This window comes from Solea senegalensis, linkage group LG20 (assembly GCF_019176455.1).
Source record: "Solea senegalensis isolate Sse05_10M linkage group LG20, IFAPA_SoseM_1, whole genome shotgun sequence".
Taxonomy (NCBI): domain Eukaryota; kingdom Metazoa; phylum Chordata; class Actinopteri; order Pleuronectiformes; family Soleidae; genus Solea; species Solea senegalensis.
This window is the reverse complement of record NC_058039.1, coordinates 5,901,366-5,923,320: the sequence shown is the minus strand read 5'-3', so window position 1 is coordinate 5,923,320 and position 21,955 is coordinate 5,901,366. Positions and strand designations below refer to the sequence as shown.

Here is a 21,955-nt window from a genome sequence, read left to right as displayed (position 1 = left end):
CATCTACCGCTTTATCCTCCACCGGAGGGTCGCGGGGGGTGCTGTGCCAATCTCAGCTACATCGGGCAACAGGCGGGGTACACCCTGGACAGTTCGCCAGTCCATCGCAGGGCCACACACAGATAGAGACAAACAACCATTCACTCTCACACTCACTCCTATGGTCAATTTAGAGTGTCCAATTTACCTATTCCCCACATTGCATGTTTTTGGACTGTGGGAGGAAGCCGGAGAACCCGGAGAGAACCCACACACACACAGGGAGAACATGAAAACTCCATGCAGAAAGGCCCATGACATTCACTGTCATGTGCGAAAAATTATTTTAAATCGTATGCCTAACATTATTGCTTTTATATTTATTAGACAACCTTGGTTTCTTTTATTATTCATCATGGATAAACCAAGGGAACCAGAAATCTTTGATTGATGTGAACATTTGTCTCTCTTTACTTCTTCCTTTTTATATTACAAAATATTATACACAGTGATTAGGTATCAGTGTGAATGGGTCATTTTATTGCATAATGGTCAATAGTTTGTATTTATATAGCACAACATTTCCCCCACAGCAACGTGGTGGGGGGATGTCTTGCCCAAGGGCACTTCAGCATGCAAACCCAATGCAGCATTTATAAAGTTAGTTTGTTCGTTTAAATGTAGTTAGTACAAATATAAACAAAAAGGTAAGACATGCACACACAAACACATAGAAGTTTCAACCTTTCCACTGCAAGGTCCCTTAATACAAGCATTTGGCATCATTTAATGCCTTGAAGTCTCCCAGACAAAAATCTGTTTTTCTCTGTTATTGGTCAACAATCACATAACATGTGAGTCCATACTTCATACAGCCATGCTGGTGAATACAAAGTCCAGTTTTAGCTCTGTTTTGATCTCCACCCAACTCCTGAGGGAAATATTGTTCAGAGCTTCTTTTTTTGACACTAAAAGATTGGCACACTTGCTACACTCGTACCATATTCAAATTCAGTGAATGTAGAGCAAAGTCGTATGTTAGTTTAGCCACACCTGTCTATTCATATAAATGTGTACATGAAGCTTTGCTCAGGGTCGCTGGCAGATAATGCTTTCTCATCCCTGGTATTTACCTATTTTGCAAACAGATCCGGTCATGGAATCATGACAGACAGCCTGTACCAACAGATCATATTTCACTGTTGTCAGTGAAGCACTCTTTACAGTGGCAGGCGTCAAGCTCACATTTACACCTGTTACTCGCACACACACACACACACACACTCCCTGGAGAAGCTGCAGCCACAATTACCGACGTACTGGGTCACGCCTAGAGCTTGATCAGTTTATGGTCAAAGTTCACCTGTGAGCTGATAAAGTAACCAAACATGTCAACAACACAAAATTAAAGTATAATTCACCAAGTGCAGTGTGGCTGACTTGTTTATTTATCCTTCTCTCCTTGTTCTAGCATACAGGGAGTGGATGGCAGCCATTTTGACATATTGTGAAAGGTAAAGTACAGTTGTTACTCATATGGCTCTTTTAGGTGATCTTTTAGGTTTCGAATCAAAGCTTTCAAAACATTTGAACATTATACATCTGGGCAGACTAAGATAAGTAACATCAGTCTCTGAGGTTTTTTAGATATCATGTATTATTATTTAGTGATTATTGCCAATTCTTGTACTGTCCCTATTATTATATGTCCAATAATCGAGTTGTGTTTTGTGTCATAACTTGTTCTTGTTTGAATAAAAAAATTTTGGATGGTTAAATAATGTGAAATCATCGGTAGAAACCACAATATTCAACCTGCTGAAGCTGGATTCAAAGTGTTCCCCTGATTGTGATACACATACTTTCTCTTTTCTACCACTTTGAAAATCTGTATAAATAAAACAGTGAAACAAAAAAGCGTTCAAACATATCCTTTATCCTTTTTTCCCCTGACATTCTTTCTATACTAAATATACACAGATCAGATTGTAGACTATGATCAGCCACAAGATTAAAACCAGTGACTGCTTTTAATCTTCCGGCTGATCACTGTTTTGAGGCCATAATCAAAGTTTAAAACTGGGTGGGTTTTTTTTGACATGCTCACAGGACAGCAACAGTATGTAAATGTAAAAAAATAGAGAAAACATTTGCACATTCTGAGTGCTAAACCCAGTATATATAAACCAGTACAGCAAAGCCAGTCTGGTCTCCCACAAATGTTTAATGTGTACAATCTGTTCAGAAAAGAATGCGGGAAAGTATTTGAAGCAAATCTTTAACCGCGGATAGAGAATGATTGGTGTCGGCCTGTAAAACTGCAAACAAGACATTATGTCAAGCAAAGGAAGGAAGTCCAAGAGCAAACAGAGGCCAAAGGTTGCAGTTTGTTTGTATAATCTTTCCCTGTGTGTTTTAATGTTCCTGTGTGCCAAGAACAGAGGCTCTGCAGTGTCAAGATTCTGACATTTGAGAAAAAACATTATATTCACTGAGCCTTATCCAGGTGCTTTTTGTGCCAACATTGAATCACTACCCAGGAAATGCTTATCAACACCCTCATTTCCTCATTTCAGCCAAATAGAGACACAAGATGTTAAAACACTATCAGATCTGTTGACATGTCAACACTTCATGTCAATTTAGCTCAGAAAAACTTGTTAACGTGAATTTGTGATCCTGGTGATCAGGGTTGAGGTAGTTGAGTTGTGCCTTTCTTTGCTCTCATTGTTTTGTCTGTGTTACATCTAATACAAGCACAAAAGAGAGGGGGGCATCAAGCATGGGTGGGCAAAGAGATTTTTCAAATGTTTAAAATGGTTTTAATATAAAACTTTTTTTAAAAAAATCCCCTGAAAACTCAAACATATTCAGTAAAAATTGTTTTATTGCCAGTATGTCATACCTTTTAGTGCAAGAACATATCACATCAACTCATACCTGGAAAGACACTGAGAATATAAAAATAACTTTGATAAAAACTGACAAGTTCAGTTATTGCCGAGATCTTCATCCATTTATTGTTGTTGCCTCGGCAGCTACTGGAGCTACTGGGGTGGTGGGGCTTCTGGAGTTTTTGGAGCCTCTGGAGCTTCTGGAGCTTTTGGGGCTTCTGGAGCTTCTGGAGCCTCTGGAGCTTTTGGAGCCTCTGGAGCTTCTGGAGCTTTTGGGGCTTCTGGAGCTTTTGGAGCTTCTGGGGCTGCTGGAGCTGCTGGAGCTTCTGGAGCGTTTGGGGCTTCTGGAGCTTTTGAGGCTTCTGGAGCTTTTGGAGCTTCTGGGGCTGCTGGAGCCTCAGTTCGTTCTATGCCACATAATTTACTAAAACACAAAATCATATCAACATTATTCCACTTATTTAGGCTCCATGTCTGCAAATGTTTGACTTATTGTAATGAAAAGCAATTTCTGTGTCTTACTCTGCCATAGGGTCCTGCTTCACATGCTTACATACTGGACTAAAACCCTTCATCTGTTGTTTCAGGGTTTCTAGCTCCTTGTTCCAGGCTTCAGCCTCTGATTTAAAAGTAGCTTAAGGACAAACAAGAGATGAAACATTTCAGAACCACATTTCTCCACACGATGGCAAAAAAATAATCTGTGTGGCAGTTGTGTTTTTTACCTTCAGTCTCGGTGTTTGCTTTTTTTCCAACCTCCACCTCATCATTCATCCTTTTCTAATAACAAAAGGAGCAGTTTCAGTAAAAACACAAAACTTGTATTATACACACAACAAACGCTTTCAGTCCCCTACACATCACCCTTACAATCATACTCAAGTTTTGGCAGCAAAGTAAACAATGCAGAAGTAACACTCATGGAAATTGTATTGCTATTTCTTACACAAGGACACAAAGTTTACAAATCTATATACAGTATATACATATACATCTATATATTTCAGGTAAAATTGTTTATTTTCTTAATTGGAGTTCCATATTTTGGTTACAGTTATTGTCATCTTAGCAATAACTGCGATATCAGAACTTCACCTAACATCAGTTCAGTGATCCCCAACCTAAGACTAAGGTGAGCAGTCTGCTGTTTGTTACAGTCTCACCATTTAGATGTCACTAAGTCTAAAAACACAACAAATAACTGTAAAACACAGAAATATCTCACACATCTGAGGTGATATTGTGATACATATTTTTACTGAATTATTTTGGAAATTGAGATTAGAAAACGGATGGAACCACTAGCTATTCCTACTGTAATGTGACAAGGAGCGTCAACGAGGCAATGGCTTTTTTATGAGCATTCACACTACACACTCCATTGGGAGCAACCAGTTTTTTCAACACTAACATGCACCGATGAACCACTCTTTTAAAACCAGGTGCTGATTTTCATGTTTATGTGTGACTCTCTGTGGTGTACATATGAACATGATTCATTCTGAACCATCACCACTGTGATTTGAGAGTGATTTTGTAGGCTTGGCTTATCCTCCATATCTTTATGGCTTGAAATGAACTGATGTGGCACAACATTAAAACCAGTTAGACAATATTAATGTGTTGCTTTAAAGTCCAACATATGCTTCTTTTTTATTTAAAGGTGGATTAGAAGAAAGAGGATTAGGGCCAAATGTAAAATAAAATTGGAAAACAGTCTGACTTTTGAGATTAAAGTCAGAATTCTGTCTTTTTTCTTTTTCTCCTCTTCCATATAAAACTTCATTACAGAAGGAAAAGAAAAATTGTGTTTTGTTTATCTGTAACCTTAGTGTCATAACCTAAACCTCACCACAATGCAAAACTAACTAAAAACCGGTTGCTAAGAAGTGAAGCCTCTTTAAGACCAGAATTTAGTCTCCATGAGGACTACTGGTCCTGACCAGGTCAGTTTTTGTGCCAGTAAAGGAACTCAAGAGGTAACAAATACACTATGGCTGCAACTAATGACTTTTTTCATAATCAATTAATCTGTTGATTATTATCTCGATTAATCCAGTAATCGTTTGGTCCATAAAAAGTTAGAAAATGTTGATTAGTGCTTCGCAAAACCTGGAAAGGACAGTGTTCTCAATAACTCCTCTTGTTGAAAAGTATTCAGTTTGAGTGATTTATTTTCTTTGTTATATGGAGCAAAAAAACATCGATTATCAAAAATGCTGCAGATTCATTTAGTAATCGATTCATCGAGTAATTGTTCAGCCCTAAAATACACACACGTCACCTGATCCATTTGACAGTTGTTGAGTTCTGTTTTCTTCTTCTCCATCTCTGAGACGAGGTCTTTCAACTTCGCCTCCATGCCCTCCGCAGCTTTCGTCGCGTCCACCAGCAGCGACTCCACGGACGTTCTGAAGGTCTGCTGGTTTTCCGCTCGCTCGGTTTTGAGTGTCAACTCCTTTAGTTGCTTCATAAAAATCGGCTCTAATTTGCGCATCTCCTGATGCTGTCCCACGTTGACCACCACCAGACCCATGGAGACCATGACCGTTATGACGGTCACAATCCACGGAAAGCGCATCGTGGCGGTGTGTGCAGGGGAGAAGACACGACACCTGTGAAACCAATGCTCGACGCTGGGAACAGGTATTACTAGTGAGGGTGTGACGATGGGCAACGGGCTTCCTGCACTCTGCACTCCGAGTCACCTGCTGTCAACTTCCTGCTTCCCTGTCACAGAGACTCCACTGACAGCCATTTGGCATCTTATAGCGTTTCCTCGTAACTGCACCTGCTTCTCCAGTGACTGCTGCTTAATATTCTTAATACTCACAATTAGAATTATTAGAATTATTTTATTTGCACACACATACACACCAATTAGTGACAGTGAATTTGAGAGCATGTAACCAGAGTTGGAAAGAGTACTGAAATAATCTATTCAAGTAAAAGTAGGCTGCCACTATTTTGATAGCATTTTTTAAAAGTAAAAAAGTACCTTGAGTAACTTACTTTTTTAAAAAGTAAGTTGTTTTTTTTCTTGTGTCATGCAAAAAGGAAACTAAGGCAAACCTTTACAAATGAAAGTGCTGAAAAATACAAATACGTAAACACATGTACATACAATGTATTAGTCAAAATGGGTCAAAGGTTATTTAATGCCAATTCACCTGTCCTCATCATTCATTCACCTGTCCTCATCGTTAACTCACCTGTCCTCATCGTTCACTCACCTCTCCTCATCATTCACTCATACCTGTCCTCATCATTCACTGCCAAAGTTTCCGGTACGTGTTTTTTATTTAGATTATATATATATATTTTTATAATATAACATTTTCTTTTACTCAGTAACAGATGTGATTGAAAACCTAGCTAAGTACAGCACTTCCAAAAAATGTAATTAACATTTACCTAAATACATTTTCCACCTGTGCATGTAACCCATCCTTTTAACACAGCAGTAGTGAACACACATAATCCAGGGACAGGGGCAGTGGGCAGTACTTACCTCAGGGGCACTCCAGCCCTTGTGACCTGTCCAGGGATTTGAACCAGATCTTTATTTTTGATACTCAAAAATAATAATAATGTGTACAGAGCCCACGTAGGTTCATGGTGGGAAACATTTTTAAACAGAACCTTTGTGTTCCCTCGCAATATTTGTAGATGAGGTATGAGTGAGGGAGGGAGAATAGGTCTACTCAGGCATGGAGAGTGAGAACGAAACATATTGCGAGAGAACAAAAGTAATGCGAAGGAAATGCAAAAGAATGGCGAAGGAATGCTAAAGTTCACACTAAAAAAGTTCCCTACCTGACCCTATGGGGGTTCCTTACCTGTGTGTATCTCTTGCCATTCTGTTTTATTCCACGTAAAGTAGAATGCTCTGTTCTGGGTGATATATGGCCGAAATGGTTTTCACGATAAACATTTTGAAAATCAATCAATCATGATTAATCATGATATTTTTGAAGATTAAATTTAGCTTCTGAGAGAAAATTGCAGAAATAGGAAACTGTGGTTGAAACTTGTTCATGGGCAGAAAATGCAAACACTGAAACATCTCTCAAATCTAAGATAAGAAAAATCTATATATATATATATATATTGTATATTGAGTTTCTGTCCTTTTGCCTCCAAAGAAAATCTTGAATTCACAGCCACAGTATTTAAACAGATAAGGGGTTTAAAAAAATATATTTAAAACATTATTTTAAACTGCCGCATTACTAATGAATATGTCAGATGGACATCTGTGCATTCGTTTCATATTTGTAGTTCATTAAAGGAGGGCGGCTTAACCCGCTCATCAGGAAATGTTGTTGTTGTTGCAAGGGATCAGAACATTGGCAACTTTCTGTGAGGTTTCTGTTGTGTCAAATACAAAACACAGGGTTTTAATGTTACAGGTGGATCACATGGATGTTAAATGCAAATTTAAAAATAAAGAGGAGAAAGAACTGGTCTCGTCATCTTTACAAAAAATAAATACATCAAAAAAGATTTTCATATCTGTTTTTTAATCCAATCTGTCGAGCAGGATCTTTGGTACTTTAGCCAATTTTTAATGTGCAAATTAAAAATACACTTTTAAACAAGTGAGCAGAAAGGTCACTTACAGCAGACAGTCAAGCGGAAACAAAGGTTTACCCACAGACGTCACAGTGCCACCGGATTTTCAGGTTCAGGAGTAAAAATGATGTACTGCAAGTCTGCTCTGAGCGTAATCTGTGTGGTGATGGTTTGTAAATGATTACAAGCATTGACTCTGGTCTTCTGTTTCTGAATGTTTTATTTTCTTATATCATTGTGTATTTGCTTGTTTTTTTAAAATATCTCCCTATATGGCCTCTATCTGTTAGTGTTTATAACTTTTTTTTATAACAGTTTTCTTCAAAATAAAAATATATACATAATCAACATCAACGATGATCCGCAGGACAATAAACAGATGACTTTGTTCCTACACCTTCACATGCAGTCTCACAAGTATGATGAGTAAATACCAGTGTTGTAATGTAACTTGTAATGTAATGTACTTAAGTACAAAATTCACGTATCTGTACTTTACTTTGTTATTTATATTTCTAGCAACCTTTACTTTAACTCCACTACATTTCCTCTAACTGTCTTTGTTACTACCAAGCAGAGCCAGGAATTGAACATACAACCTTCCAGTTGAAAGACAACTTGCACGACTATGGCTCAATCTTAACTCCTCACTTTTTTAATACTTTTACTTCTAAAACTTAAGCACCTTTTATATCAGACAATTACATTTGATACTGAAGTACAGTAAATGTCATATACTTTCAGACTTCTCCTTAAGTAATATTATTAAAAAGTGACTTCTTCTACCAAAGTCATTTTCTGGGAAAGATACTTGTACTTTTACTTAAGTATCACTTATTCAGTGAATGTATGGTAATATTTTATCTTCATCTGCCTTCAATTACATTATTACACCATGACAGAACATGGAAAAGATGCAAAGGTCACCAAACTGGTTAGAGTTTTTTCATCATGTGTCTAACTTTACTGATCTTCACTGCCTTGTGATGACTCAAAAATGACAGTTGAGGTGTACCGCACTGCACTGCACAAAGCTAAGCTAATGGTCTCCTGACTTAACCAATGTATGGATACGAAACTGGCAACAATCTTCCCTTGGCCCTTTAAACAAGTGAACAAACGAGTTTGGCAAAGCATTTCTCAAACTGTTGAACCACACCTTTTGAAATACCTAGCCAGGTCTTCGTCAGTGACCCTGAGACTCAGAAGTGTAAACAATGCTCTTCACACCAGTCACACTGCCTTCTTTTTAGTCATAACCTTGAACATGCCAGCAGATTATAAACCCCTGATAATGCCACTGAGAAGTAGAAGATCCATTCGCCACTATGTGACATTTCTAGAACTATGGTTCTCAAGCTTCCTCTGGTGGTACTTGGAGGAAAATCAGAAACACTGCTCTACTGTGTAGACCAGGGTACGTAATCAGACTGCAACAAAACTAATTTAAATAATAATAATTAGAGTTACCTTATCTCTTACGCCATGTTAATCTAATTTCATTATATCAGTGTCTGAAGTATATGTGAGGAAGAGGAGGATGATGAGAGAGCAAATTCTCTTATTGTGAATAAATGTGGTAGTGGTTAGCACTCTTGCCTTTGCAGCAAGAACTTTCCAGATCTGCAACCCGATCAGAACAAGGGTTTTTCTGCATGGAGTTTGCATGTTCTCCCCGAGTGTGTGTGGGTTTTCTACGGGTTTTCCAGTTTCCACCCACTATCCAAAAACATACAGATTTGGGGATTAGGCAAATTGGACACTCTCTATGGACTCTATGTAGCCCTGTGATATGAAAAACACCCCCAGTTCTTGAACTAACATGCTTTATCTCTCAAATTGATGTATAACAGATGCTAAAGCTCCACTGTGGAGTTTTCAAGAACAAATATAGATTGCATGTAGTTTATCTCACCAAGACTATTTTTCTTTTTCCTTACCCATAATTTGAGAATACCTGAGCACCACTCAGGTTCTCCTGACTCTGCGTCCTTTCCAGTAATATCTCCCCTAGACTTGAGTCCAACTCAGAGGTGAATGTATTAGTTTTGGTATTTGGTGACGAGAGTTGGAGGGAGTGACTATAAAGAACATCATGCCTCAACCTCACCCATGGCAGTCACCTTGACCTTGGTGCTGCCTTGTAAAGAGGGAAGCGTTGCAACCTCAACTGAGAAAAGTATTCCAGGCTACTCCTGAGGTTTTGCATGAAGAGGAGGGTAGGCAAATAAAGTATCACCTTTTGACTCTGTCATTTAACAAAATCCTCATTCAAGGCCTACATTCAAAATTGACTACTGAAAACAATTCATATACATGGACAACACAACTTATCCTACTGTTTTTGGATGAACGTTATCCTACAATTGCAATAAACCACATTATGGGATTGTGATGTGATTTTAAAGATTTATGAAGGGATTTGTTTGAGAGATTATTACTGCCAATCCTTTAGATGTCTTAAAAATAGTTCATAAATAACTGCACCTGAAGCACAAAACCTGGGATCTGGATAATTGGCATCATGGTTGATGCCCTTTTGTTTGTCTGGGTTACACAGTGAAGGTGTGAACCTGCGCAGGTGCCAAGTAACTTAAAACTAAGTATTTTGAATATGCTATTAAGTAAACATGATGAGATTTAGAAAAAATGTGGACCTGAGTCACATTTAAATGTATTTCAAATGTGTAAAATAATAGTTTTATAGTGTGGATATTTAGATGTAGATGCACATAGTTATTTGTTCATCACTGAATTCTTCTCACTGGGTAAGTTTAAGTAAATGAAGCCATGCCAAAGATCATAAACACAGATTTCAATAAATATAATGTGGGTTACTGTGAGCAGCAGGATATAAATGTAATGGTGTCTTTACTGTACAGCTACAGTATGTGTTTATGATAACACCGCAATGTCAGTGGTAGTGAAAAGTCATATAAAGTTAAAACTCTGGGAGGGTCTTAAATTTCTGAACAGTTTGTAAGCAAATGTAACAAATATTAACAATATGAGCTGTCAAATGGTCAGTAACTAACTAAAAGCACAATAGAGACAGCAGAAATAGTAGTATGCAGATTTGATGACTTTAAGTCAGTGCACCTCTCGTTCCACTCATGTACAGCGAGTCAAAACAAAGAGGTGTATTTTGGAGAGCGCAAACCATCCCGTCTGATAACAGGAGGAACAATCAGACAGTTTTTGAAAACAAGAACTGAGGGAGTTTACCGAAACTGCCAAAGTTGGGGGAGATAAAATATTCCACCACTGACCTTGGTGTCTTAATGTTCAAATGACTAAGGACCTAAAGACCTCAGAGGAATGGTTTTGTACATTGCAGACACCAGCACATATCACTGAAGTGTTACATCTTGACATGTTTCAGTATTAAGTGACTCCCCCAACCTCCATTCATACATACCATCTTTCCTCCTCACCTCTTCCAACTCCACTTCCAGGCATTGCACGCCCACAAATTCTGTTTTTCCCAGATATAAGCGGTGTGCTGATCCAGTCTGAAAGAGAGAGAAATCAGCCTCTTTGAAATTCAGTTCCCATCACAGCTCTGTAACTATGACTTCACTTGGAGGCCTCACAGGTTTTTGGGTCATTGCAATGCTGACTCTTTATGGAGGTAATTTCTACTAGATTCTGTGACTATTTTTTGGTGTATACTATAACATTTGCAATGTTGTTCAAATCTGTGCTGCTTTATGTTTGATCTCCACAGAAGCCCAAGGACACTCTCTCAATGAGCCTGATGTCCCTTTTCCGCCCGCATGTCCTACGGCTCAAAACCTTGCTGCCATTTGCCATCAGGGTCAGGGTCGACCCAGGTACCCGGCCAGCTTCTTCCCGGTCTCTGGTGCAAGTCACTTTCGCCGTTGTGGAAATGCCATCAACCGCCTGGAGTCGTGGTACAGTTTGTGTTGCAGTGGACATGCAGCACAGCAGAGTCAGCTCCTCTGCTGCGCCCAACAAGCTGTGAGTCTCTGAAATTTAAAGAGAGACAGATACAACTGTAGGTGTAAGATTACTTGATGTTGTAGGTGTAATATTTACATGATTAAGTTAATGTTTAAGGTGAAAAATTATGATATACAATAAACAGCATATTCTTACTATTGTAACACTTTTCATATAGTGCTACAAGCACATTTTATATGTAGAGATAATGTTATACAAATGAAATACTTAACATAACTATGTGACATTGTCATGTTTTTTTTCTCACAGTGGAAACAAGCTTTGTCTAAGTTCTGTGCTGAGGAATATTCCACCATGACTGTCCCATATGAGTGCTGTGAGGACAGAGGGGATGCACGGTGGAAATGCTTCGACAGCGAGCTGCCTAATCCAAACTACAGCTCAACACCAGGCTACACTGCACCCCAGCTGCCAGCGGAGCCAGGATTCACCTTTGATAGTAATGCTTGTTAGAGGTAAAATGGGGGAGGGAAATGTTGAAATACACATTTTGATAAACAAAAATTGTGAGTTAATAAACACATTGCCCAACATTAGCATGTTTCCTGCTTTTCCACTCAATTCCATCATTCAGAATACTATTACATTTATAATAGATAAAACCATATTTCACTGTCGGGATTTGTGACCAATTTACATGAACTTCTACATCTTTTCTTTACACGTATCATTTGTTAGAAGATTAAAAGCTTAAATAAATATATGTTTTGTGTCATGGTAGACATGTCAAGCGAGCACCAGCAGGAAGACAAGAGAAGACGAAGAATACTGTTCATCTATGTAATAAAACAAGTCTCCACTAGGCGTCAGTGTTGGTTACGATAGTGTGTGACACATGTCAGTGAACTGTTCATGAATGGCAGTCACAAATAAACACTTTGATCACTTCAATTCTGTGTCGATTGAGTTTATTATCTGTTTACTATTGTTGCATCCTCTCCTAAAGTACCGAGGACCTTTGTACAATATCGTATCCTATACTATTAATACAAAACAGTTTACATTCACTGCAATTTTCACAACTGAAATGAATACCCATTAGCTTTCACACAATTACTGGATGTAGGAAGGAATAAGGAGGCACCTGATGATCTCACGTTTCATAGATTCACACATTTTGTGCCGGAAATGCACATTTTAAAACTTTAAGCATGTGTTTGCAGTCCATTTTGTTTGGTTCGGTTGATTTGAAATGAATGCTTTTATTGTGACATTGTTTTATATTCTGAAGGAAGTTCATATCGGAAGTGCTGTGCTTGCTCTTAATCTCGGAGAAGAACACAAAAGTGCCGCTTCCGCATTGCTTCCTTGTTTATTAGTTTAGGAGAAACTAGTGTAGTCTGTGTTTACGAGAGAAAAAGTTTGTTTTCTTTCCTTGGAAACTGCGAGAACTCACTCAGACGTTTTTAGAGTGAGTTGGCTGTTTGGTGTGTGCTGTCGTTGGTAAGTTATAAGAGCAAATTCTTTGGTTTAACTTAGACGAGTTAACGTTTGTGTTACCAGCTAGCTTATGCGCCTCTATTTCGTTTAATGTCGCAATCCACACATTTCGGGTAGATGGTGTGGCAGCCTGTTTTAACAAGCAGCAATGGCGTAGTGATTCAGCTCCACTACCCTGCTCAATATAGTTTATGTTGTTTATATGCTGATCAACTCATTCATCATCACAGAAAGTGGCTGGCTTGTTTCATGATTAATGGTATTAAGTCATCTTATCCACTCAGGTCTCCACCTACTTGAGCAGCTCTCCCTGACGAGGAGAAACTCAGCATCTGAGTTTCACCAGAACAAGCTTGATTTCAGTGAACATTCTGAATGGCCACAGCTGCAGAAGAGCCTCCAGGCTCAGAACTACAGAGCCACAATGGCAGTAAGTAACGTAAAGTAAATTATTATTATTATGGACCACATGCCATTGAAAAGAAAAGATGTGATAAAAATGTTTTTATCTCAGTTTTGGATTTTGTTGCTCATTTAGTGGCCTCAGCACAGCTTAAAGTTTCCTTTTATTCTCATCCACATTCTTTAATCCTTCTGGGTTCTTTCCCTCATTTAAAGCTACTCTAATCCTCTCAGTTCTCTCCTCCCATGCACAAAGTTCCTTGTCACTCTCTATTTGGTATTGACCACATGAAAATGTATATGAAAGTCCACATAACATCAAGGTCAACATTTTAGTGCTTTAATCACTTTGATATTGCTTGCCATGTCACCGACATGCCAGTATACGACAGAAGACAAAACTTTCTGTGCTCTGGTGTCTACTTCATTATGAACTTTTAACTGTGATTGAGATCTTTAAACTGGAGAGCAGGATTGCACTTCTCATTGCCTGTTGGAAATGTTTAGATGAAGAAGAATTTGCATCCCATCAAGTGCAGTATGATCCTTACATTGGCCCAACCCAATGGATTGCCCTGTGTTTCTCCGGTCTCTTGGTCTCTCCCTCCTCAGCAGCACACACAAGATTGCATATCAGTTCGACCATATTTGACCTCCCTCATGAAATGTCCTCTCTATCATCCTCTCCCATGGAAACATTCTCAGTTTCCTCTTTGGTGAACACTGCAGGTGACGTCACTGGGAAGAAGTACTCCGCAGGCGCTTGTTATAACAGGAAATATGTAAATATCTAGCTACAAGCGTTTCAAGAGTCATGTCAGAAAGATTTAAACAAATGCATTAGCCTCTTTCTGGCTGGAAACTGGGGGTTTCAAACTGCTCTCCCCACACCAGTTCACAGAGAAAATCATTTGAAAATATCACACCATTAGTTTTCAGAATTGAACAGACATAAAAACAACAAAGCCTGAGTGTCCTGAGACTTTTGCACAGTTCTGTATGTGAGCTTTTGAAGTCTTGACTTTGGTATCTCAGATACATAACTTTGTATTGAGATCTCTGGCACTGTGAACTCACTTTAATTGTAATGCTTATTATCTAATTCCTTCCATTGCTTGCAAAGACCTGCAAAGACCTGCAAAGTCAGTTGTGGAGGAAACTGTATTATCTCAGAGGTAATTAAGGAGGAACTTCTGCATGCTTTCGTCAGAGCTTGGCTGCACTCTCTCTTTACACCATTAGGGGTTGTTTGATGTTTTTTGCATACAATGTGAAAGCTACATTTGTTTAGTCAACTTGTTTCCCTTCCTGTGTGTTTAGTGGGATTACTTGAATGCTTTCTCCCATCTCTCATTCTAGATTCGACTGGAGCTCGTAAAAATGCTTATCCAGAGGTAAGAAATGACTGATTACTGATTTGAAAGGAAATGTGTAATCCAGTCAGTAAGGAAACACATGTTGCATTTCTCCCAAACAGTGAGGAATTCACTGATATTTAGTTGACACATCTTTATTTCCTTCCTCTTTCAAACCTATTGCTGCAAACTTGCAATGAATGATTTTTTTCTCCAGTAATTCTCCCTTCTGCTATGCTTCTGCTGACAGGGTTCAAGCCCCACCATGTCTCAGGCCATGAAAAAGACGATTGGCCATCGAGGAATTGATCCCAGTGGGGAGACCACATACAAGAAGGTGGGAGGTCATTGACTAACACAGAAAATATGTAAAACTGATCAGCCAGAGGTGTTTACTCTGATCAACAGTTCAAAACTCGATATCAGATTGTTTCTAAATGGAAAGATGAAATTATTTTTTACTTTTCTCTTGTTATCAGACAACCTCATCAGCCCTCAAAGGTGCTATCCAGTTAGGCATCACACACACGGTGGGCAGCTTAAGCCAAAAACCTGAAAGAGATGTTCTGCTGCATGACTTTGAAGTGGTGGAAAGCATCTTCTTCCCAAAGTAAGAATAAGCTATGATGAATGCAATGTAGGGTGTGTGTGTGTGAGGTTGTGTAAGCTTTTTAAAAAATTGCATTAGGATGTCATGTGTCTCTTTTTCTTAACCTCCCTTGTATGTGGTGTAATCATCTGACTCTTTTGTTGTTTACCTGCAGTGAGGGCAGCAACTTGACACCAGCACACCACTATGGAGACTTCAGGTTCAAGACATATGCTCCTATGGCTTTTCGTTACTTTAGAGACTTGTTTGGAATCCGTCCTGATGACTACATGGTAATTTTTTTCTTCTTTGGTGTTTTCACATCTGTACTCCCTTTTTATTTTCTTAGAAGGAATAAGACACTGTAACTGAAGAAAGTGAAAATAGGGAGGTGATAACCAGCACCCCCATGCAGTTGTGCTGGTGATGTAAACGACATGGCTGACTGTTGATGTTACAGTTTTTCCTGTCATGTCTGGTTTTGTAATTGCACGTCTAACCACTGTGCTCTGCTTTTGTTGCAGTATTCTCTGTGTAATGAGTCGCTGATTGAGTTGTCAAACTCTGGTGCCAGTGGATCACTGTTTTACCTCTCAAGTGATGATGAATACATCATTAAAACGGTTCAGCACAAAGAGGCAGAATTTCTGCAAAAACTGCTTCCAGGATACTATATGGTAAGTTCTAATTAGAGGTTACAAGTGCAAGATGGTAGCTGTCGAATAATTGCAATCATTATCATCTGGTTTATTTATCATATGCAGTCTTGGGTACCACTGGTGCTGTTACAACAAAAATCAGTTCAAGTCAGCACCTGAAATTATTAATAACAATCAAATAAACATTTATATGTAAGTGATAGTTTGTCATTTTTATTTTAGAGTAATTTACTATAAGCTTCCCAGATTTGAAGATTAAACCGAATTAAACCGAATGCCTTTGGTCACACGCTGCTACGATATTATGTCAGTGTTGTTCGGCTGCATCATTTGTTTATTGTGTGGATTAGCTACTTGTTTGTCCATCTTTTACAATAGTCAGGCACTTATTTAATTTCCAGTAAATTATATTGATACTTGAATGCTGTTTTTGAAGTCTTACTCCCTCTTTCCTCCTCTAGAACCTGAACCAGAACAAGCGCACTTTACTACCAAAGTTTTATGGACTCTACTGTGTCCAGGCAGCAGGAAAAAACATCCGCATTGTAGTGATGAACAATTTGCTGCCAAGTACAGTGCGAATGCACCTCAAGTTTGATCTTAAGGGCTCCACCTACAGGCGACGGGCGTCAGCTAAAGAGAGGGAAAAGGCTGTTCCCACATTCAAGGACCTGGATTTCTTGCAGGATATGGCTGAAGGGCTGTTACTGGAGGGGGACATGTACAATGCTGTTTGCAAGACCATTCAGAGAGACTGTCTGGTGAGAACCATAGTAAACATATTACTTGCTTGACAGGAAGCAAAATATCGTTATGTTTACTGAAAATAAAATTTGTTTTCATTTCAGGTCTTGCAGAGTTTCAAGATAATGGACTACAGCCTTTTGGTGGGAATCCACAATTTAGACCAGGCCTGTCTAGAGCAGCAGAGTGAGGAGGCTATGGCAGGGGCCATGGATCAGAGGAGGCCACAAGGCCAAAAGTCCCTGTACAGAACTGCTATGGAGGCCATCCAAGCAGATACAGCAAGCATAGGATCACTGGACACAGAGGACCAGTGAGTCCTGTGGTTGTGTTAGGCAGCCCGATTTGAACAATTCCAATCACCGCAATCAAATGTTTACTGAAAGGAAAGATGCACTATAACAATAATTTCTCTTGTATTCAACAGAACTGGAGGAATACCAGCACGAAACTCAAAAGGCGAGAGGCTTCTAGTGTACATTGGTATCATTGACATTCTGCAATCCTATAGGTAAAGAGAAGATACACTGTAGTCAAGAAATTTGACTTTTATAGAAAATGGTATCACAGTAGTCATTCAGTTACATTAACTGTACCAAAAAATTTATTTTCTATGCTACTTATCTTTCTTTTAATTTAATTTAATCTCTTCATGTATGTCTCTTTACCTGTATTTTATGTGTCGATTTTCAGACTTGCGAAGAGGCTTGAACACTCGTGGAAATCACTGGTTCACGACGGGGTAAAGTATTTCTACTAGGCTAGCCTCAGGTTTAATGTTTAAAATGTTAACTCATAATCAATGCTTTGTTTTTTCAGGATACTGTATCTGTTCACAGACCAGGTTTTTATGCAGAGCGGTTTCAGAGGTTCATGTGTGGTACACTCTTCAGGAAGGTCTCATGTACGTATATACTGTATCTGAGCACGGATACGCCACTTATCTGATTCTAAATGAACAGTTTACTCTCTTGTATGTAGTGAAGAACTCACCGTCTAAGAAGCGCCGTGCAATGGGCCATGGTCCTGCGAGAAAACCAGCTGGTGCCGGGCCTCCTTTGTTCTCTCAAATCAGCAGCAGCAGCAGCCAGTATGCTGTTCTCCAACATCAAATCAGCACTGAGACCAGAGACGAAACGGATGGAGACAATGGTAAGAACAGGAAAGCAATGTTTGAAATGTTGTACATGAAACAAACTATGTATAGCTGTGGAGATTTAGACCTTCAGCAATCACCAACCTGAGTAGTTCTGTTAACAACAAATGTTTCCCATCTTCTTCACTCAGTCATAAAATCAGGTCGTCCTGACCTGCTCCCTAAGGCCTTACTGCCCAGAAATGATGGTGACTCTGCAGAAACCACCACCTCCTTGGAAAAGCCTGGACTCATTCCCACATTTCAGCCTGCGCCTCAGTCTCAAGATACATCCAAGTCAGTGGGAGTGGATATTAACAAAATGTTGAGTAAACATATGGAGAGCAGTGCCTCCAGAAGGTAAAAGGGGAAACATACATACATTATTTGAAATCCTCTACAGTTACCAGATTGAAACACACAGTATATCATTTTTGCCATCATGGGTCTCTCAATCTAAACAATAACAAAAGACCTTGTTAGATGGCAGTGTGAGAGCATGATCTTCAGCTCACTTCCTGTCGACGTGACGGATCCTCTGTAGCTTTGTATGCTACCTTTTCTTAAAGTTTTTTTTTTTCTTTTTTTAAACAACTCTCCCTCACTCTCTGCTCACTACTGGAGAGCATGATCACACACCTCACTACAGCTGGTGAATCTCAGCTGAGCTGCAGGACAACAGCTCACATGTATCACAAACACATTTCCTGTACCTTTTTTCAAAGTAAAAGTACTCTGGAGTTGCTGTTCAGCTTCCCATTTTTCACAGTCTGTTACCTTCAATATAAATATGGGTTTCAATGGATTTTAAGGGAGTGTTGCAAACATTTTGGCTAATGCACGTGCACTACTCAATAAATAAATAAATAAATAAATAAATAAATAAATAGTTTCATTGTATTTAGATATTTAAATGCAGAAATGTTACATATTATGTAATTATGATATTCATTTAACTTTCTTAATTTTTTTATTTGACTGTACATGCTTTTATTGGCTACAACTAATCATAATCATTTACTGTCCAAATCGGTAATGGCTGCCTGACATTTAAGGATAAAGGCAAAAACCAGAACCTCAGAAAAGTTAGCATATATGAGATATATATATATACATATATATATGTATATATGTATGTATATATATACATATATATATATATATATATACATATATATATGTATATATATGTATGTATATATATATATACATATATATGTATGTATATATATATATGTATATATGTATGTGTATATATATATATATATATATATATATATATATATATATACATACATATATACATATATATATGTATATATATATATATATACATATATATATATATATATGTATATATATATATGTATATATATATATATATATATATATGTATATATATATGTATATATATATATATATATATGTATATATATATATATATATATATATATATGTATATATATATATATATGTATATATATATATGTATATATGTATGTATATATATATATATATATGTATGTATATATATATATATATATATATATATATATGTATATATGTATGTATATATATATATATATATGTACGTATATATTTATGTACTGTATTATATAAGTTAGGAAAGGTGTGATCAAAATTAAATCTAATTTAAAGTTCTGTAGAAATGCTTGTAAGCTTGGTGGAAAACCAGGTCATCTTTATATTTATTCAATTCACCTATCTTTATTGTGTAGAAGTTTAATTCACCTTCTTGTTTTTGTTTTCAGAGCTCAGTTGGAGGTTCCTAATGAAAACTTTGGTGCCCAAAAAGCAATTGTGACGTAGTTCCTCACACAAACAAGTAAGTACAATTTCTCATATTTCTCAGTCAGTTCTGTGAGTAATTTTCTAACCAGGTCCTTTTCTTATGGTTTACAGGAATGTATGCAGGAATGAGACTCAAATGAACCCAAATTGAGCTGAGAGGAAATATAACCCCCTTCGTGTTACTAGAGGTACCATAATTGTTAGTCTCAGCATGACCAAGTTGGATTTTTCATCGTTTTATATTATTGTTATTTTTGCACTTTGATTTCCAAATCTCAACATGGGAAGAATATGTAAATGGGTGTGTTCTGACACTATTGAGTGTGGGTGAATTAATACTTAGGTTATTAAATGCTGTTTGTCATCCAATAATGATCTTATGCTCACCACCGAAGATGGTACAGTGTAGGGAGTAACATTCAGGGAGAACTTTGCCTTATTTCAGACCAAAACTTTCCAATTCATTCCTGTCTTGTTTCTTCAATTTTATGATCACACAGCTGCAGCACATCCTATGCAAGTGTGTCAGGTCAGAATACTCTAGACACTTTAAAGCTGCAGTAGGCAGGATCACTGGAAAATGTTAATTGTTGAGTTTCACCTGCAGTTTCTTTAAATATTCATGTTTTGTGTCTGAGCTCCTCTCATCAGAGGCACACAGACAGATGCACTTGTACCTTGCACAACAGATGACCCGATTCAATTCCCAAAAGTGTCTGCTTATATTGTTTTATTGCGTTTGTCTGTGTCTGAGACTCTTTCCATTTTAAGGTTTCTTTGCCATGTAGGCAGTTGTTGCGGGAACCTGTATGCAGAGTAGGTGAAGTGGTTCAGCCTCTGCTCTTTGAACTGCCCTGCGATTAGTAAGAGTCTCCTTCCACTCTCTGAACTGTTCTATGATTGGTCACTTCCTCCCACAGAAGTGTTCTCTCATGGTTATTGTGGAATTATTGACCAAAAAGGCCCCCAAGAAATTTTGCCTACTGCACCTTTAACACAAAATGATATAACACCATTTTTTAAAATATAAAAATGGTTAGTTTTTCATAATGCAAATATGTTTTATATACACTGTGATTGCAGTTCTGTAAGCATACTCTACATGTAAATCATGCTGGAGGAGAGAAATGATCCTCAAACTATGTTTTTTGTTGAACCATCTGTTCTAATGGACCTATACTTTTAAGAGACTGTGAATCTTAAATGTGACCTTTTGTGTTCTGGTCAGAGTGTTTTTATAAAGTTTTTTTTTTTCTTTAATATATATATATATATATGCAAGATTGTCTATCAGTTCATCAGCTTGTGACCAACAAAATGATTCTCAGACATTTGTGAATAAAGTACCATAAAAGACACACAGTGACCTGAGGCCTGGGTAAAGTATCAAAGAGTCCAGGTCTACTTTATAATTACCCTGTGGTACTATCATTTTTTCCCCCATTATATTTATGATATTGGAAATGTCATAAATATGCAAGGGTTGACCAGTATAACCAGCATTTCACCATGGCAACAAACTGTAGAATGGAGCATGTAACTAGAGCTGTTTCTGGATGTAATTCCAATACATTGGTTCAGTGTAGTTTTTAAAAAGTCAGTTGTGTTGATTTAGTGATGCGCAATCAGAGAGGAAAAGGGAAAAAGAAAGCAGAAGTGCAGCATTACAAATGCCAACTGCAGTAAAAGACAGAATAGGTGTTGATGCAGGTATATGATGGAAGGAGTCTGCAGTATTTATACAAGTGAGGGTGGATAAGAACATATGTATTTAAACTGCATGTATTAAACTCATCAACATTTTAATGAGGTGAAGCACCAGGGCTCAAAGCCAGTCAGTTTTAGAACTACTTTGTTGTTTGGATGGTGACTGTTTATTTGTTGTATTATATGTTACATTTAACCTTTCAAAATGTAACATATTGTTGGACGTGTAGAAAGTCTTAATATTGCTTGTTCTTTTAGTTAATCTGGGAAAAACGAGTTTTACTCTAATCAGATTTTTATTTGTCCGGCAAAGGTTTAGTAAGAGTTTTACTTTGCTGCTGAATATTAGATCTATGAAACTGGGTGATATCTATACTTTTTCATAATTTACTGTGGTACGCTACTAAAGGTTAAAACTATGCATTAAGTCACATGTTACATTCCACTCTTGACTTACAGTCTGGAGTAGAAAATCTGTATATTTTCCCATTGATTATGACATGTTGCCTTAACTGGTTGATTGTAATGTATTCATCTTCCTGGTGTTTGTATTCAGGTGCATTATGTGTTTACTCGCTTACTTTTTATATCCATGTTATTGTTCACTTAACTTTTGTTACATTTTCCAACACTGAGGCATTTTTGCCCCATCTCTTTATTAAAGTCACTGTTGATTTGTA

The 21,955-nt window shown here is 37.7% G+C and overlaps 3 protein-coding genes across 5 annotated transcripts; 2 read left to right on the top strand and 1 right to left on the bottom strand.

Moving 5' to 3' along the window:
- Positions 1-2,848: 2,848 nt before the first annotated feature.
- On the bottom strand, positions 2,849-5,554 carry LOC122786063 (IgA FC receptor-like). Its single transcript, XM_044052080.1, has 4 exons — positions 5,158-5,554; positions 3,599-3,653; positions 3,396-3,507; positions 2,849-3,297 (listed from the first exon to the last, which is right to left on the bottom strand). The coding sequence occupies exons 1-4, from the start codon at positions 5,452-5,454 to the stop codon at positions 3,027-3,029; spliced, it is 735 nt and encodes a 244-aa protein (XP_043908015.1). The 5' UTR covers positions 5,455-5,554; the 3' UTR covers positions 2,849-3,026.
- Positions 5,555-10,915: 5,361 nt separating this feature from the next.
- Positions 10,916-12,323, top strand: ecm1a (extracellular matrix protein 1a). Its single transcript, XM_044053508.1, has 4 exons — positions 10,916-11,079; positions 11,176-11,429; positions 11,682-11,887; positions 12,154-12,323. Exons 1-3 carry the CDS (start codon positions 11,019-11,021, stop codon positions 11,883-11,885), a joined length of 519 nt encoding a protein of 172 aa, XP_043909443.1. The 5' UTR covers positions 10,916-11,018; the 3' UTR covers positions 11,886-11,887; positions 12,154-12,323.
- Positions 12,324-12,713: 390 nt separating this feature from the next.
- On the top strand, positions 12,714-21,955 carry LOC122786940 (phosphatidylinositol 4-phosphate 5-kinase type-1 alpha-like). 3 transcript variants are annotated; one of them, XM_044053501.1, is made up of 16 exons: positions 12,714-12,875; positions 13,157-13,302; positions 14,634-14,668; positions 14,880-14,966; positions 15,109-15,239; positions 15,394-15,511; positions 15,743-15,895; positions 16,339-16,638; positions 16,726-16,934; positions 17,049-17,132; positions 17,315-17,363; positions 17,441-17,525; positions 17,603-17,773; positions 17,909-18,053; positions 19,529-19,602; positions 19,680-21,955. In XM_044053501.1, exons 2-15 carry the CDS (start codon positions 13,248-13,250, stop codon positions 19,584-19,586), a joined length of 1,680 nt encoding a protein of 559 aa, XP_043909436.1. In that variant the 5' UTR covers positions 12,714-12,875; positions 13,157-13,247; the 3' UTR covers positions 19,587-19,602; positions 19,680-21,955. The 3 variants fall into 3 exon arrangements, with proteins under 3 accessions (XP_043909436.1, XP_043909435.1, XP_043909434.1); XM_044053500.1 differs by having other exon boundaries at positions 17,909-18,080; XM_044053499.1 differs by having other exon boundaries at positions 17,909-18,116.